The 19,534-nt window shown below is 38.6% G+C and overlaps 1 protein-coding gene across 1 annotated transcript in view; it reads left to right on the top strand.

Moving 5' to 3' along the window:
- Positions 1–207: 207 nt before the first annotated feature.
- RGS12 (regulator of G protein signaling 12) overlaps positions 208–19,534 on the top strand; it is a gene marked incomplete at its 3' end in the record, with an annotated part of 89,137 nt that continues 69,810 nt past the window's right edge. The window contains exons 1-2 of the mRNA XM_082316018.1: positions 208–396; positions 6,666–8,608. Of these exons, the coding sequence (XP_082172144.1) occupies positions 6,752–8,608 (1,857 nt within the window). The 5' untranslated portion in view covers positions 208–396; positions 6,666–6,751. The remainder of the gene's footprint in view (positions 397–6,665; positions 8,609–19,534) is intronic.

Here is a 19,534-nt window from a genome sequence, read left to right as displayed (position 1 = left end):
GTTCGAACGGGCGCCGGCCGCGCGCGCCTGCGCGCTCCCCCGCCCGCCGGCGCCAGGGGGCGGGGCGCCCGCTGCCCACCGCGCCCCGGCGAGGCGGCTGGGGGAGAAGCAAGAACTACGAGGCCCGGCATGCCCCGCGCGGCCCGCTCCCCACGGCCGCAGGGAGCGGGCCGCTCGCAGGGCAGGCCGGGAGCTGTAGTTCTTCGGCGCTGGGTATTGTCTCTCCCCTTTCTCTGTCCGGGAACCCGACCGCCACCCCTGCCGGGTGAGTGCGGTGACTGACAGCTCCTCGCAGCCAGTGGCCGAAGCGCTGTGTGGCGGAGCCCGGCGCCCGTCTCCTCGGTGACCGGGGGAGCTGGTGCCTCAGCAGAGTAGCCGGAGCCCCGGGGGACGGAGGTGAGTGGGTCCGAGCCGCGGAGCGCCCGCCCGGCTCTCCCCCAGCTCTCGCCGCCGAGCGCCGGCCCGGGACCCCGCTCGGGGTGTGGTGGGAGGAGGGGGCAGCAGAGGGGCGGCGTGAGGGGGGCCGAGCGGGGGAGGGGAGCGGCGCGGAGCGCGGCGGAGGGAGCCGAGGGGGAGGGCAGCCCCGGCCGGCGGCGCTGAGCGGCGGGGGGGCGGCGGGTTCGCCTTGCCCTCCCCTCCGTTTACCGCTTGATTTTTCAAACCGTCCCCGCGGGCTCAGGTGCCTCCCCGCAGCTCCACCCTCCCGGGGAGCGGCTGCCCCGCGGGGCGGTTGACGCGGAACCCCGCGGACCGTTGCTCCAGGCGGGGAGCGCCGGCGCTGACCCCGCCGCCCGCCCCTCGGCTCCGCGGCCTGCCGGGTCGCCTCCGCGGGGTGCCCCCAGGTGCCGGAGCCCGCCCCGGGAGGGGGGCTGCCGCTGGGTCCCCTGTCCCGCCGAAGAAGCCGGCAGCGCAACTTTTCGAGCGGCTTTTTTGCAGCGGGAGCCAGTCGCGCCCCTCCCGGCTCTCGCCTTTGCCTGGAAGCGCCCGGGAGTGCAAACCATCCCAAGCCTTTTCCCGACCGCTTTTATTCCTGAGCAGATCTCGCGTATCGCTGCTTCGCTCTGAAGTGCTGCCCTTTCTCGCGGCGTCCCAACGGCTTTGGAACGTATTTGCAAGAAAAGAAGGGGGGGAAAAAATGCCTAACTGCCAACAAAACCTTTTAACGTTCTTAAATACAACAAATAAATTAATCTGAATTGTAAACACATGACTGTTTATACAGTAGCTTTAGAAAACTTTGTCCTGAGTTGCATAAGTCTTGTCAGACAAAACAGCAAATGTCCTGTTTGTGTTCTTTACACTTTGTACACTGGCTTCAGTGTGAGAAGAGTTTTTATTAACAACTATTTTTTAGCCTGCTGTTACTAATTAAAGTCAGTATTTTTGAATGATGGTGCTAGGTACGCCTAATTGTTTTCTGGCAAAGCAGTTGCTGCTTATACATGAAACATAATGGTATGTTTTGCCAATTGTGAAATGCTGATAAAATTTTTTTATTAAAATATTGTCCCACCCAAGTTCTGAAACAACTGGTAGCTGTCTTCTACAGGTTGTGCTGTTATATTTCTCGTGTAACTTGTCTAGAAACATGTACTGCATTTGAATAGTGAGTGGAATTCAAATTTTATAACTTCATTTGATCTTTGCAGTGGCATCATTTGCAAAAGTCAGTTCTGCCTTAATGAGTGGCACCCATGCTGAAGAGTCTCTTGCAATCAGTCTCTCTCCTCTATGTGCTTCCACTTTGCACGCTTGATCCCCTTACAGTCTCACTATTGAAAAACAAAATGAAGCCAACCAGTTCTCTGCTTTAAAAAAAAAAAAAAAAAGCACATTAACATGGATACTGTAGAGCTGAGTATCAGCTCATTTCCAAAGGCTTTTCCAAATGAACTGGTGGTCAGTAATGTAGTCTTAAACTTCACGTGCTCCCTCACTGCCCTCTATAACTGTTACGGTTGTAGTCTAACATAGAATATAACAGGAGTATGCCTCCTGTTTCTGTTTGCTCTTTTTGTTGCTATGAGTTAACAAGAGCAGAAGCAGGAAACAAACCACCTCTCTCCCTTGAAAGTAAGCAAATAAGTATTATTTTCTCTGTAGTAGAGTGTTTGAAAATGACATGAAAAGTGAGCATGGATATGTAAAAACATCACATAAAGAAATGCAGTGTTTGTGGGATAAAGTACAGTTCAGCTGGAACTGGTATTTTTGGTGCTTTATACCCCAAAAATAATGGATTGAAATGGTAGACCAGAATCTATGCTGGCAGAAACCTCAAACGTTTATTTTTGTTTTGCACTTCTGGGACAAAGCTGATGTATTTGGGCAAATTATGTTATTTCACATATTTCAACAACTCTTAATTTGTATGTGTTACTGTTTCTGTCTGAAGTGTCCTGTGAAATATTTTGTAGTTATTAAACTGTATTTGTTCTGTGTCATATTACTAAGCTGCGTTGGTACAAATTTTGATGAACTTTCTGAGATCATAGTGGTAATTTTATATTAGCAGTGTTTTTCAAATGGTAGTAGGAATTCTTTATTTTCAGTGCTTTTAATAAGTATCTTGAAATGTCACAAAACTATATTATTTGCTTAAGATTTAATTACCGTGTATTACAAATTATTCTGCTTTTATAGGCCTGTTTTCTTCTATAAAATGCACGTATCCTGACTAATACCCACTAATGTGCTTTGGTATTGTACAGGCTTTTTTCTTTGAGACTTACTTTATCATACTTAGCGATAGCAGAAAGTCAAAGTAAGCTTGGCCATGTGTAGTATTGTGGTGTAACAATTTTTCTGACCTACTGTATATGACTGAATATAGTTATCCTATCAAATTAATAAAATTCAGTGCTATAATTCTTAGATGTAATTACAGTAGTATATTGTTGGTAGGCTCAGTAGGACTCAGTATTTCATTTGTACTGAAGATCAGCAGTTCAAATCACTTTATCTTTGGTTACTCATAACAATTAACACAGGTTATATAGTTCACTAACAAATTTCATGTTTTAGTAAACATGCAGACACCTGCAAAACTTTATATCAGTGCAACTTAAATGATTTCTTTGTTTCACTGGATGCACTGCACATTTTGTAATCTATTACAGGAAAAGGATATTCAGACATATGATTACTTTGAAACTGTGGAAGTTTGTGCCCTTTTTGGGCCATATCTCTTTAGCTCCAGGTTTCAAATCTGCCAAGAAATTGAAAGAAAACTTAGGCAATTAGATAATTTGGTAATTTGAACTAGTTTGTTAACAGTTTGTAACTCAAATAATCTGTTGGAATCTCTCTGGTTAAGAGAAACACTATTTTGTAATTTTTCCATTTGCCTGTTATGCCATTGTTGCAGTAAAACATATCTGAATGCTGAGGGTTCTTGCAGAAGAGCTACATTTGTCCTTCGTTTTGAAGTTTCCTCAATAAATTTAGTGAGCTGTTATTTGTCATGGGTGTAATTGGCACAAAAAATGCACAATAATATTCAGCTGCTGAGGGAGGGAAGAGATGGCTTTTCCAGTGATGTAACTCAGGTGTTTTTTGGTTGGTTGGTTGGGTATTTTTTAGTGTATATATACATTAACAGCAAAAAACCCTTTAATGTTGAATTACTTCCTAACTTTACACTCACAAAAATTACACAAATAAATGAATAGCTGGAAGTCTTTACACCTCTGGAGCTTCATCATTAGAGAAAAGTAATGTATTAGCAGCCTGCTGTTTTGTTTTTATAATGGAATGACGTTCCCTTATCAGTGATTATCATCTGGAATAATTCCTTGATGTGTAAGGGGCATAGGTTAGGAAGACAGATAGGTAAATTGACTTGTGAATAGAGTTAAAAGGAATCCTCTCATAGCAAATATGGAATCATGAGGTAAGACAGCGCTGGGGTTTGCTTCCTCCCAAGAGCAGCCTAACTACACTTTCATTGTGTGTTTTTTATAGTTGCATTTAGGGTATTTTTTTATAGATTAGAAAGATAGTTGGAAAAATGTGTTTTTTCTTATCAGCCATTTCAACATTACAATATTGAATCTTAATTTTTTTGTAATGACTGCTTTTTATTATATTTTTTGATCAGATTGTTTATAATGTAATACTCTCTGGATTCTTTCTTTTCCTCTTGCAAGCTAGTAGCACACTTTTAGTTGCCAGATACTATAGTGCTTTATGTTGACCAGGTTAGCAGCAGAGTTTTGGAGGGTACCCAAGGGACACATTAGGCTATTCTCCAGACAATTGGGAACAGAAATATTCACTGTAAGGCAAATTAAAACATATATATATTCATGCTCCCAGATAGCAGGTTTTTATTTACTGTTGGGCATTTGTTAGTGTGTCTTTTTGGCTGAAGAACTATATCTTGAAATGTTTAATGATTATCCTCAGAAAGTACCAGACCTAATTAGAGATAGCTGAATGCACAGTGATCTCTTGGTTCACAAGTTTAGCCTCCTCAGGAAAAGGTCAGTCTGTGCTTAAGGTATGAGACTGGATGCAAGTTGACAGGGGTCTTTTACAGCAACATGTGAGTTTGGTTAAATGTTTGCAAAGCATTTCTTATGTTATGATTTCCATTCAAAGGTTAAGTGTGAAGTTTCATAACTTCTTACAGCTAAGTTATTTTCTCAAATTATAGAGGAACTGTTGTTATTGAAGCTAGATAATTGCTATATTAAACCAATTTGCAAAAAGCAAATATTGAATAGTCACAGCTGCACCATGGAGACATAAAAACATGATGTCCCTTTGTTCAAAAAAATGCAAACTAAAACCCACAGGTAAAGCCAAGGGAATGTCTTCTGTAGTATCTTGAAGGCTGTGCTATTTAGGGTTTGGAAGGGTCCTAAGGGAATCGCATCCTGTAGTTGAGTATTTAGCAGAATATTCAAGAAACACCAATGTGTTTTTTTAAAATTTGGTAATCAGGCAGCTCATATGTAGTTAAGTAGTTAAGACATTTATCCTAAATTGTATTTTAGGGTTTGTTTTTGTTTTTTTGGTGGAAGTTTGAAGTCATGGCCCTTCTGTTTGTTCTATCCCAGGCAGAAATGCTGTGAAAGTAGTGTGCTGTGGGCTGCATCACATTTTGAGTGTGTTTTTTTGGTGTGGGTTTTTTTTTTGTTTTTGTTTTTGTTATTTCTGTAGCTAAGAGCGACATCAGAAGGATTTCTTGGTTATTTTTTTTCCATGCAAGTAGTGGGTTGGAGTCCACTAATTTAACACTTTAGATACGATAAACAAGTGTGTGTCTGTGTGTGTGTGTGTATGTATATATTTAATGTGTATCTATTTATCTAAAATGTTGCCAGCATTTTGCCCACATATACAAGATACTTGATTTCAAGTCCCTTATACACTTTTAAGTATGTTACAATGTGACTGAGTTATGAATAAGCTTGTGGAACAGCTCAAGAAGAAATTATTTTCAGATTAATTCTCACTTGCTGCACTGAGTTTATTGCAATTTTATGTAGCTGTAGTCCTCCAGTTATTTCAGTCAGTCATCCTCCAGACCTGTGGAAGTTAGAGTTCATATCATGCAACAAGGGGATAGTTTCAAAGCTGAACAAGTTGTCATGTCTATTGTTTGCGTTAAAACATTTGTATGCATTCGAACCTGCTTAGTGGAGGAAACCTCTCTAAACCAATGAAATTTACCTGAGTATAATTAGAATGAGACATCCAGACTTCAGTGTCAGCACCAAAATGTACTGAAATCTATTACTTCTTGCTGTTCATATAAAGCTGCTTTATTTTAATTGTAAGTCATGACTAGATTAATACTGGCAGCATGTGGAGTTCCTTCTTTTTCCTCTTTTTCGAAAGTTTTTATCTAAACTAAAACACATGGATGTTGGAGTGACTGACTGAAATGCATTTTTGGTAGTGTTTGCTTTCTGACAAGTTATTTTTGAGTAGATTAATTGATTGGTGTAACAGAGTAAATCTGATTTTGGATCCCTTTGGTCTAATACATGACTGAATGTCCATTTGTTGTTGCATATGTAACTGAAATGTATGTGTGAAAGTTGAAGTTTGAGATACTTATTTTAAGCTGCTTTTACAGTCAGTCAGTGGAGAGATACAGGCTACTCTAGGGGCAATTTATCTAACCTGTTCTGTTTCTGTACATTGAATATAAAGGGGGGTGGGCTATAGCTGAGTAGACACACTTAAGCTCTAATTTTTATGTTGCTGGGAAAGGATAGATGAGCTTCATCCAGGATTTTCACTGTGCTGTGAAATGTGGTGGTATTGCAGTGGTGCAGTAAGCCAGAAGTCAACTGAATAGTAGGTAACATGGTGGAGTTGGGGAAGATGTAACATGCTGTAGTATAAAAGCACTGGCTGTATGTTAGAAGACTTAGAGTCTGTTCTTAGCTTTGTCCTTCAGTTACTTTCCCATTTTGGACAGCCACTTTATTTGTATTTGCTACTGCTTTCTCATCAGTAAAATTAAGACTGTGGTACGTGTTCTTTTCAAATTGTTTTCAGAGCTGTGTTCATTCTCTAGCTATAGTTTACTGTAGAGTTCACTAGCAATATTTCTGAACAGTAAAGGGAATACTGGGTACTAAAATCCTGAAATATGACTGAGAATTAAATGTCTTTTTTTTTTTTTTTTTTTTCTTCCCTTTCTTTAGAGCTTCATCAGATGGAGTGATACTGTGAAACATGACAAAAAACTGGACTAATTAAAAGTTTTCCTAGTTTAGGAAGAAACCTGAAAATGTATAGACCAGGGGAAACGGTCAAACGTCGACTTAACATGCATGCTCCTCCTCGGATAAGAAGCGTGGAAGTTGCTAGAGGAAGAGCAGGTTATGGGTTTACCCTTTCTGGACAAGCTCCTTGTGTTCTCAGCTGTGTTATGAAAGGAAGCCCTGCAGATTATGTTGGACTGAAGGCAGGAGATCAGATATTTGCGGTTAATGAAATCAATGTGAAAAAAGCCTCTCATGAAGATGTAGTGAAACTTATAGGAAAATGTTCTGGAGTCCTGCACATGGTCATTGCTGAAGGGATTAGTCATATAGATTCATGTTCAAGTGATGAAGAAGTTGGTTTTTATGATGGAAAGGGGTGGCTGAAACCCAAACCTGACTCTAAAGCTCTGGGTATAAACAGAGCAGAGAAAGTTGTTGAAGAAATGCAGTCTGGTGGCATTTTCAACATGATCTTTGAGAACCCTACTCTTTGTGCTGGTAGCTCAGATAATTCTGTACCAAAGCAAAGATCGTTTTCAGATTCTGCTGCTATTAAATTTGAAACTGGAAATGAAAGTGTAAGCAATCCAAACCTACTGTCAAAGGAAGAAATATCCAAAGTCCTGAATGATGATTCGGTTTTTAGAATTGGACTGGAGAGCGCAGAAGACTTTGCATTAGATGCAAGCATTTTAAACGTTGCCATGATTGTAGGTTACTTAGGCTCAATTGAACTTCCTTCGACAACCTCAAATTTGGAAAATGAGAGTTTGCAGGCTATTCGTGGATGCATGAGACGTCTACGAGCAGAACAAAAAATCCATTCGCTAGTGATGATGAAGATAATGCATGACTGTATTCAGCTCTGCAGTGAGAAATCAGGTGTAGTGGCAGAATATCCTGCAGAGAAACTGGCATTCAGTGCTGTTTGCCCGGATGATAGGAGGTTCTTTGGACTAGTTACAATGCAGACAAATGACGATGCAAGCTTGGCTCAGGAAGATGAAGGGGTTCTGAGGACATCTTGCCATGTTTTCATGGTGGATCCTGAATTATTTCATCATAAAATTCACCAGGGCGTAGCAAGACGTTTTGGACTAGAATGTACAGCAGATCCAGACACAAATGGCTGTCTAGAGTTTCCAACATCATCTCTACCTGTTCTTCAGTTTATTTCTGTCCTGTATAGGGATATGGGGGAATTGATTGAGGGAATGCGTGCGAGGGCTTTTCTTGATGGTGATGTAGATGCTCATCAGAATAATAGTACAAGCAGTAACAGTGATAGTGGAATTGGAAATTTTAACCAAGAGGAAAAGAATAATAGAGTTCTGGTGGTTGATTTAGGGAGCAATCCGACTAAACACGTTCCTAACAGCATATGGGAAAATCCAGTAGGAAGGGGACAAAATCAGCCTGCTTCCCATTGGAATGGCTTCTGTCATGAACAAGAAGGAAACATTCCTTTAGAAGTAATTCAGAATGATAAGTCCCAAAATGTTAGCAAACACTTAAGTCCTTCTGCTCGCATTGAAGTTCCACTGGTTTCCTCCCGAAATTCAGTACCCCCATCAAAGAAAAACGCTGCAGGCATAGGCAATCAAAGATGGTTGCCTGTGCATGTTTTACAAGAATGGCAGCATGGAAATGCTAGCGACCAGGAGTCGTACACTGATTCTACGGACGGCTGGTCAAGTGTTAACTGTGGAACTCTTCCCCCGCCAATGAATAAGATTCCAGCTGACAGATACAGAGTCGATGGCAGCTTTGGTCAGCCACAGTTAAAATCTCATAAAAATGAATGGTCTAAGAAGATGTTTTGCATGCAGAACAAATTTGGCCCTCCGCACAGTATTAGGAAGTCTAAAGAAGATAAAAAGGTAAGAATATGTTCATACTGGTTCCTAAAAAACAAAAAAAACCCCCAAACCCAACAGCCTGTGGTATTATTACACCATGATATTTGCATACTAAAATTTAAACGTGTATTATATAATTTACAAAATTTCAGATGAAGAAAATAATATGGTTCTTTCTCCTTTGCAGAGGCTTTGCATATTCCTGTTTAATTGAGTGCAGCTCTGGAATTGTACTTCTGCTGGAAGTGTTGTGTGTTAGAGCTTTCTCACATTTCTTCTTGTCTCTTCATTGTTTCCAAATGTTGCAGTGGCATTGCAATAAAAGGAGACATGACATTCTAGAAACTTCAGTTCCTTCTGACCTCCAGCAGCAAAAGAATGGAAACAGTCTGGATCTTCAGTCTGGTTCCTTTTTTTATAGAAGGCTGGCTTGCAAATGTTAGCGATATCTATTTTTGTAGAGATGTAGTCTAATCATTAGTCAAAAACTTGTGTTGTACACTTTTAACTTTAACTGAATAAGATAATTTTATTATAAAAAGTCACTCCAGCAAACCTCTCAGTACAAGTAGCGTTAAACCTACATCAAAGGATAGTTGTTAGTGGTGATTATAGTGTCCGCTATTAGGTCACAAATCTAACATTCTGGCAGTAAGCTGTAATTCAAATTTTATTCCAAATTACTGCTTCATCTACTTGTTTTGTCTACTACTAGGCTTCTATAAACCAAAGCGAGAAGATTAAAAAAAAAAGTGTGGGGGGGTATCCAACATAATTACATACCGTTCCCTTTGTCACATACACGTTTTGCTGTTGAGGGAACTAATCTCATGGGAGTCTGTTGTCGATAAGTGGGATTCTAGTAAAGTGGAAGTCATTGGTCTTACACTAAAGGAGTTAGCGGCAGAGTCGTATCTAAAATGTTTGCTGTCTCCCGGGAAAGACAGAACCTTATACTCCAAATTAGGCTTCGAGAAGCATTGTCCTTCCATGAGGAAGCATTGCTTATATGATTGATTCAAGTGTCCATCATGCTATCTAAATCTGTTTTGGAAAAAATATTATTTTCATCTGATTAAAAATATCCAGCTGCTGCTCAGGTGGATGACAGTAGAGATTCATTAGTTGTTTCACACTTACAAACAAAATCTTTGCATTGGTGAGACACTCAGCATAGACTTTTTGGGGATTAGAATGCAGAACTTAAGAACATTTTGATTTTGTTGTGGAAAGTGAAATTATTTTTATTGCTTTTCTTGCACTGTGAAGCCAACAGTTTTCATATATGTTCTTTTGTGCGCATTTCGTGCTGAAAATAACAAAATTAAACTAGTATATATAATAGTTATACAGGAGTGTATTTTTAAGGTGAAATGACTGCTACAGGCAGCAATGTTTTCCAGACCCACAATAATGTATCACATTTCAAGTGATCTTAAATACAAGGTGATTCACACTTTTCAAAAAACAAGCAAATTATCCAAACAGAAACACTTAATTTGTAAACATTGCCCATGTAAGCCACCTAACAATCAATTGTATCTGCTACCCTGAAGACTACTTGCTTCATGATCTCTTTGCTGATGGACCAAGGAAAAGGCCTCTTTGTATGCAGCACCTGGTGCAGGTGCATTATGGATGTTGGTCCCAAGTGCTCTTTGGGAACAGGACCAACTGCCTGGGATGCTGTTGAAATTCCTTAAAGTCTCTGCAACAGGTTTGTGTCTGTAGTGTTGTCCATGATAGTAATATGGCTTAGATTTTTTTTTTTCCAGAGAATTTAAAACTAAAAAAAAATATTTTTGAAATGTTTGAAACGTTTATTTCATGGAAGTCAAGAATATACTAATGAAAGTCTCACAGAAGATTTTATACTTTAAGATGAAAGGTGTTCTGTATGTGGGTAATGGTAATACTATTTCACCTACTGTATCATTCAGATCAGCATATACCAGAATATGTGTTCCAACACTAAATATCTCAATTAATCTTCCCTTTTAAGTCCATTTACTAATAAAACAGGTATTCTGTTCTTTGATTAATAGCAAATTTGTTTGCAAGACACATTTAAAATGTTCCTACATGGCTTTAGCATTTAGTCTCATTAAGGCTACAGAACCTGTTTTACATTTTAATTTTGTTTGTCGATATTATTGAAGGCCATTGAAACTGATGAGAAAAGCTCATGAAAGTCTTGAAATCATTTGCAAATGTGAGTTGCAAGCCCTTAGCGTTATTTAGAGTAATCCATAAAGATGAAGTAGTACTGTGTTCTCATCTTAAATCTTTAATGAAAATAGTCAGGGGATGTTGTTCTTGATGAACGTACCTCTGTACTTCTTTAGGTACTGTAGAAATAGGGAAAATCTATGTTTTTGCATATTAGAGCACTAATTCGCTTTCATAAGAGAATGATGTTCAGAAATTCAGACTCTCTTTTGGCTTTGTGTGAAGAGAAGAGGTAAGACTGTCTATTCCAAAACATTATTCAGATGGGTTAGATGCTGTGTTCTAGAAAACTATACGTCCTCAGCTTCCTGTGACCTTTTTATGTGGTAAGGACTGATTTTACACAGCATGCTCCGACACATTCCAGTCATGGAATAAAGTGTATGAAGTGGCCACATGGGATTACATTCATATTTTTACAACCGAGTGGCTGAGTCTAATGCTTCATTTGGCAGAGCAGTTATTAAACTGCTTTTTAATTAAGGTGGTTTTTTTTTGTCTTTTACATTACTACTGAAGGGTAATATATCCTACAAGTGGGAATGTGCAGAAGCCACTAGAGGGAGAAAAGGTTACCAATGCTAGAGTGTTTTTGTGATGGACTCTGCACATCCATATTATGTACCATCTTCCTTGGAGCTTTCATTACACACTGGGGAAAGGACGTCAGTTCCTGGATGCAATTCTGATCGAGCAGAACTGCTGTGCAGCTAAACAGTGATGATCACAGCATGTAATACAGGAAAACGTGCTGTACTGTACAGTGCTAGTGGGGGGTAAGAGGGGCATAAACTCTTTCCTGATTTTATAGCTGCACTGATAAAACATTTGTGAATTGTACAGAGCACAAGAGTAGATGTGAGAAAGCTGTAGTGAACGTATCTATTTAAAATTGCACTTTCAGAAGGGGACCTGGGAAGTGTTTCTTGTGGGTAGGAATAGGTATGGTGTTTCAGACTTCAGGTTACAAGAAAGTAAACATGTTTTCTGAGCTTTGTTTTCCCTTTCGTGTTGTAGTCCCTTTAATGATGATGTTTTCAGCTCACAGATTAGAATTGTGGTTAATTTTGTAATAATTGGCAAAACCACTTTTGAAATATTAATATTCTTCACACTGGTACAAAGCATTTTAAAGTTCAATGTAAGTGTGAATAGTTGAAAAAATTAAAAACACCTAATTTGATTAAATGTTACTGGATAGCATGAGGTTTTTTGTTTTGCTTTAAAACGTTGTAAGGAATTTAGCCCTAAATTACTGAACTCATACTTTCACAATTGCTGTATTTTTTTGTTTTTTTAATCTTTGGCTTTTAAAATGGTTGTTGTACGTGGAAAGAGGAGAACCAAATCAGGGAAATTTTGGTTCTATTCCACCTCTTCTGACTGAGATTTACTGGAAGGTACCTCTGGCCCTATGCACCTCTAAAATTATTTCCTGTACTGAACTTCGTGTTTCCTCTGTTTCTTAAAAGTTTCATGTGAACGGATTTCTATTGAAGCATCTTATAAAACTTTCTTGGTCTCTTTGTGGTCTCTTTTTTTTGGGGGTCTCCTTGACTAGTGGGAGGCCTGATGATGTTGCTGAAATTTGCTTAAGAGGAAGATCATGGAAGGTGGCTTTGAATCTCAGAATGACTAAGGATGATTTCTGGCAACGAGAAGCTTCTGAATTGCTGTAAGACTGATACTGGGTAGGGGTGTGTGGTCTAAGGACGTCTCCGAGACTAGCAGCTGAAGAGACTGGTTATGGTTTCAGTGGGAACAGAATAATTCCTGCTTTTTTGTTTGTTACTCCTTTTGCACTGTACTACCTTTGCTGTTGCATTGGTATTTCCACCTTCTTCAGCCTCCCACTAGGTTCCAGTCACTTACCTCCTCACTCTTTTGCATGATTTCGGGTTATGCAAAAGAAAAGCACCATAAGCAATATGAAAACATCAGGGGATGTTAGGATTGGCAAGGGACTTGAGAAATTGCTGAACAGGGAAGCATTCCTTTCCCTCTAGACTAAATTAATTTAATACATTTGATTTTGTTCAACCCTCACTCTGTTTTCAGGCTAGCGCCTGGCCAAAAATATGTCTACCCATTACTGTTTTAAATTAAGTTTTACTGGGAAAATACTCCTTTTTCCATTGGAAAGCTTCATAACAGTCAGTTTAGTCTTTGAGTTTTCTCTCTATGAGGACACAATCCTAGGCATTGACCTCTCACCATTCTTTTTTTTTTTTTTTGAAAAGAAAGTCTGTTCAAATATTGTGGAGGTAAGTATAACATTTAAGATTTATAACATTTAAGACGTTTTACAACCTGAGCTTAATAATTAGTATTTAGGTACTAGGTTTATTCCAAGTGAATATGACAAATCTATTAAAAAGTAATTAAAAAGCCTTTTAAAATTTTGGGTATTAATTTTTAGAAACCCTTTTCTTCTTCGCATTTGTTGTAAGACTTCTATCTTGACCACATTATTGCTTGTGCTCGTGAAGATTGTGAATTTGTAAACGGATCCTATTTGTAGATCTTAGAGGAAGAAAAAATAGATAATCTCATTGAGACTCGCTGGAAAATAGTATTACAAATACTTTTTTTTATTTTAAACCAAAAAACATATCAATGGCTTTGTAACCTTCATGACTTAAGCTACTGAAAATACTGTAAAAATGTAGAAGAGAGAAGACAGGTAAGCAGTGCTGTGGGTTTCATTAATGCATCTTTCCTTGCTAATATATTTTCTGGGTTACTATTATTGTTACTCTGTTTTGATCAGAAGTTTAACTGTAACTACTTCAGAGTTGTCTTTGTTTCCAAAGCAAGTATTACTGAAAAAGATGTGCTGTTCAAGTTAAAAATGGAATAGGTTTTTTTTTGTGAAAATTTGTAATTTGCTTCAAATCCAAGCATTGCAGTTTTTTATGTTGGTAACTGGATGGTGAACTAACTGAAAGGCAGATATTTTAGACGCAAAGACAATGTTGGCAAAGCTGTGTGGTTCCCATATTTGTTTTTTGCTGTATAATTAGATGTTTTTTTTCCCTTTCCTCTACAATTCCGTTTGCTCAGTAGCTTAAATTGTTCCACCCCAGCTGTTTATAAAGCAGAATTAATGGCAGCTGGATTGCTATTCTTACACAGTACAATTTAATGTTAACCTTTGGAATTACAGGCTTTGATCTGATTGAGATGTATGTATATACCTTAAAGAGAACTCAACTGAAATCCCAAACACCAAGCTAGATCTGAGAATGTGCTAATGTGAATTAATCTGCAAAGACACATGTCTATGAAATAGATCCTCTGATACGTTTTGCTATGAGAAAATGAAAAGCAATTAAATGTTTAGTAATTTCATGCAGCCTTTTCATATGTATTGTAATCTTCTAAAATAATGATTTTTAAAAAATGCTGAGTTCTAGGATCTTTAAATATGCATAAAAAGCCAAAATAATGCTGGGTGCTTTTCTCTGAAAAAGAAATCAGATAAAATCTGGACAGTAAATGTCTGTAGAGCAATGTTGACTTTGTGAAATTTTCTCATTTCAAACTTATGTGCTAGAGATTTAGAATTTTTAATTACACCTGAATTTAAATGTTTTCTAGATCAACTGTACGTTTGGACTCCAGTTAACATCACGACAATTAAAGGGAGATACAGGCATCTAAATATTTCTGAGCCAGTTTTGAGTTGCAAAGTCACAGGAGAAGGTAGCATCTTGAGAAACAATGAAGAAAATAGCGTGGAGAAAATAATTAGCACAGAATGAATTGAAATAATGAAAAATTGCTTTATTTTAAGTTTTAAACATAGAAGCTTTGAGATAAAAGTTTATAAAATTATTGTCTGAGCTTTCAGTTGTACAAAGATAGACCCCAATTCCTTGCAGTTGAGAAGATTTAGAGAAGAAAAAGAGATGTAATATACCAGTTCTTCACTGGAGAAGTAATAGATCAATACAGAATAAAGGTCTTTTTTAATAAAAGTAAATATGGAATTGCTAAAACTAATCCGAAGTGTCTAAACAGAAACATGGAAAAATGAAGTCTCAAGAGAAAGATTTGAAAATTAATCCCATCAATAAAATGGTCATTAAGACATCCATAAGTTCACAAAGATAGTACCAGAGAAGGATATTCTGCATCATCAAACCAAATTCTAGCTCTTTTAGGCAATCATGTATTATCATGCCTTCTATACATTTAGCAGCTGTACCTTTGAAAAAAATGCGTTTGCACCCTGCCTTCCCTTCCACTCTGCCTGCTACAGGATCAATATCCATCACTATTACGATGCTAGAAACTTTGTTTTATTTTCCAGTTTGAAATCTAGTCATGGCCCCCTTATACCCATTTCTTCTGCTGCTAGTGTCTCCTTTAGTGAAAGTGACACTTTCTTTAGTGTTTACCTTTTTGTTTATGCATACAAATTGTATTCTCTTTTGGCTTTCATTTTGTTTGATGTAAAGCACTTGTCTTTTAGTCTTCTGGGAAGTAAAGTTTTCATTCTCTGGATAACTTCAGTAGCCCTTTTCTGAAGCTATTCTAGTTTAAATTCTTTCTTGGAGCTGAGTGACCAAAATGTTTTGCTGATTTCCTGGTCAAGCTTTTGTGTAATTGTAGTGTACATTTTCCTGTCTATATTGTTAATAATTCATACAACACCTCTCATATATTATTTACTTTTTTCATAGCACATAGCATTGATGGTTAATACTTATTTTGTAATTGATCAGTAAAAACATCCATATATATCAGGTGAGATATCCAATATTGAGGTCAGTATCCTATTTTGGACACTGGCCAGGAGCAGCTGCTTAGAAAAACCATGGAAAAGCAGCGAAAAATACATCCTTCTGATTTTCAGCAGCACGTGGTGTAGAGACTTTCCTCCGGTAGAGGCACCATCCACATCATTGTGCATAATAACCTTTGTGAACCTTTGGTCTTGAATTTGTTGTTTCTTAAACTCAGTTGTACTTTTGGCATTTCTGGTATCACTTGACTTATACATTCTGCAGTTTAATAGCGTGGAAAGAAAATGGTACATAATTGTGCTTTCCATATAGTTTAATTTCATACTTGATAATATTTGTCATGAGAAATACTGAACAATCTTACTCTGTATTTATTTCCTCTTTGTCATTTTATTTGGTTTTAAACCTCAACCACCAATCACTTATTTTCCAAGCAGAAGTCAGCTTAGTCTCCTCCCATACAAAAGTTTTTTTTGTAATTGTAATCTTCCTCCCTGAGTTGTACTATATTACTTTTGAGATGGGTTGACCAGAACTATAAGCAGTTTTTAAAATGTGTGGGCAGGCAATGTATTCATAAAGCTTATTTCTTGATTTCTTTTGCTTTTCCAATGATTCTTCATTTGCCTTTTTCATTGTTACTGATTATTGGGCCATACCGACTTAATGTTCCCAGCTAATGCCTACCTAATGTTCAAGATGATTTGGAACCAATTATTATGTGTGTACTTGTAATTTTCTCCACGTTTTCCCCTAGTGTACTCAGGTCTTTCTATTCCTCTGCAATTTCCAACTAATAGGCTTCCAATTCATACAAGATATTATTATCTAATTATATTGAGAAAATGATCTTATTATTCCATCTGCATTAATACCATCAACATATGTGATTTTTTTTTGTTTGAAAAGGGATTAGGATAGTACTGAAATGTAGGTGATCAGTGTTTTGTGCCTAGTATCCTTAGTACAGGAGACAAGCAATAAATTTCATTTCCTTGGATGTCCAATGTGAACAGGACAGCCTCTTTTCTATGTCTTCCCAGAGTGCAGAGAGATCTTACATGAAATTTTATGTCATTCTTGATTATATTATGGGCCTAACTGCCATTAAAAATGCCACTGTGCTGGTCAGAAGGCAGTGAAATGTGTCATTATCATCTGATTAGTAAAGAAGTTTTCTTAAGAGTGATCAAATCCATTGACCAGTAACGGTGAATAATACCATTTGAATCCTTTGTCATACTGGTGCCAAAAAAAAAAAGAAATCATTACAGTAATTGCAGTGTCATTAAAGCCTGTGGAAAAGCTGTCTGTAAAGTCGGAATGATGCTAGTCCTTTTTTAATTAACCCTCCCCCACCTAATCCAATTTTGTGAGGTGATGTCACTCCATGATTGGCAGTGTTAGGTTTACAGCTGGACTCGATGATCTTAAAGGTCTTTTCCAACCTAAATGATTCTATGGTGATGGCAGCAACGCGGTGCAGCCTGGAGGGTGTTGCTTCATTTTCGGTTCCATAGCATATGGAGCTCTCTCTATCAGCATGCCTGCCTGTACCCCGGGGCTTACTGCTTCTGTTCTTGTATGGTCAGGGGGCTCGACCACAGCAAGCTCTTTTCCCATTTACCTCCCAGATTCTTTTATCTCTTTCAGGCTACGAGAGACCCTAACCCAGCATACCCCATTTTTTAATCTATCCCTTTCTCAGGCCCCATAGACCCTCACTTTCAAGTCCTGCAAGTCTGCACTGTCAGATTTTGGGTGGAGGCGCGTGTGATGCTGGCTGATGGGATGAGGGGGAAAGGGAGGTCACGGCCCACAGCCTTGCCTGCTCTGCATTGCTATAGTGGGGCAGTCGCTCAGCTGACAGGACCCATAGTCAGGAGAATGGGCACTTAGGGATAGTAGTGGACAACGGGGGAAGATTAAGCCAAATGGTCCAGAGCAGGATTTCAGACTAATATTGATGACAGAATAATATTTGTATCAACTACCCTGTTCTATGATCCTCCAAGACTTGCAGTATTTTTTGAGATTTTGAGCACTGACTGTATTGGCGTTACTGTGGCATCCCTGTTTCCCATCCCTTTTCAGAAGGGTCTAAATTAGGAACTTTCTTTCTGAAGTCTTAAACCTGCATTTTTTGTAAAGATGAACTGCCGCTCCAGACTGACCCTCCTGTCGTTTAACATCCAAGAGTAAATTTGGCGTATTTTGAATATCCACAGAAGTTTCAAATTATTATTTTCAATTATATGATCTGTGTATCTGGGTTCTGAACTATTATGCACTTTACCATACAAAGTCATAGAGTCAAACCTAAAAACACTGAGAGTTTTTAAAAGCTGCAATAGCTGGAAATAGGAGTAGGACAAATTAAAAGTTGATGATTTTATAGTTAGTATGATTAAGCTCTGAACACATAGAACATGGCAAATTCTGTATTATTTGAGCCCCTTAAATTGGGGCTTTGAAATGGTGCTGTTCCTTTTTTTCTTTTTTTTTTTTTTTGGCGATAAAATCTGTGAATATAAGCACCCTCCTTTCGTTATGTGCTTTTTAGAGGCAATTAATCAGAAATCAGTACTCGAATTGACACTTATTGTACTGACACTCATAGACAGAATTTTTGTTAAAAGAATCTAATTTATTGGACTTTTTAGTATAGGGAGATGCTTACCTGGGGAACTGGCTCTCTGGAGCAGGATGGCCGGTTGCAGTCCGGGTAGTGATGGTTGTTTTTGTTGGAAGCGCGGTTTAGCTGGATTGTATAAAACTCCCCGAACTGTTGTTCTGGCCAATTTTTGTAATCCAGCTGCCAAGCGGTCCTATGTGACCATCCTAGCATCTGCGTGGTCCTTTTGTATTGTCTTAAACAGTCAGGACAGAGGATAGTATGCTTCTTCCACCTGAACTGGAGAAGGAAAGAATTTCTATCAAAATTACTACATATCAGTAACTATATTTTTCGTTTAGAGCCCTTATAACTTTGTTCATGACATTCAGTTACTTTCTTATGCTTTTTTCCTCAAACATTTTAAAAAAATTAAAAAATATTTCACTCACATGCCTGTGAGATTAGCTTTCATTGTGAAACAGTTTTGAAAGCATCCTGTTGTAGATGTAGATGATCAGGCTTGTTACTGTTTTTTTAACTTTTTAGATTAGCTCCCCTTCTTATATTTTGTCTTTCCCTCTTCCTGCTCTTCCGCACAGCAGCCAAAATCTCTGTCCCATAAGATTCAGCCCCTTTAGTTTCCCCTCAAGGCCACAAACTGTAATGTGTTTTTCATGAAAAGGTTAAATTTGCTAGATGTTGTAAAGCTGGCTTAAGCCTCACAGTTTTTTTTTCTTTCGCCTTTCTTCCCCTTTCTGGATTCCTGTTGCCAGCTCCCTGTATTTTGTCCTTCTCAAGGATGCTTAAACACCTAGGAAAAATCTCCTACTTCCTTAGCCTCCTGTACTCCAAGAGCCGCTGTCCTCTCCTTGCTACCTCCTTCCTGCTCCTCCAGCTTTACAACTGTTGTACCAGAGGGGAGGAATCTCATTGATTTATTAGTTATATCCAGCTACTTGGATGAGAGGACAATATATGTTTAACTGTAGAGAGACACAAAGCCTATGTAGTACAAAATGGAAATTTTGGGTTGTTACGTATGATAATTTGTGAAAAAGTTATAGTACTTGATAAGTGCATTTGCTAGAATATGAAAGAGCATGATACAGCTCATGCTATAGCTGGGAATTTCTTTAAGCTAATTGAAGGTGTTTTCTGAAGGTGTTTGGTTTCTTTGGGTTCTGAATAATTGATAAGGTTTCATCAACTTGCTTCTGTGCGCTCAGGCTCCAGGTTAGAGTACCGTATTGACTATCATAGTTTCACATTGCATTTCTTTGGTAGTGCCAAAGGTAATTCCTGTCACACTCAGGCCGGAGTTGGCAATGAGCATCATCAGTTGTGTTGGCG

Source organism: Platalea leucorodia, assembly GCF_965183815.1.
Source record: "Platalea leucorodia genome assembly, chromosome: 6".
NCBI lineage: Eukaryota > Metazoa > Chordata > Aves > Pelecaniformes > Threskiornithidae > Platalea > Platalea leucorodia.
The sequence above is the reverse complement of the archived record's forward strand: the minus strand, read 5'-3'. Positions and strand labels throughout refer to the sequence as shown.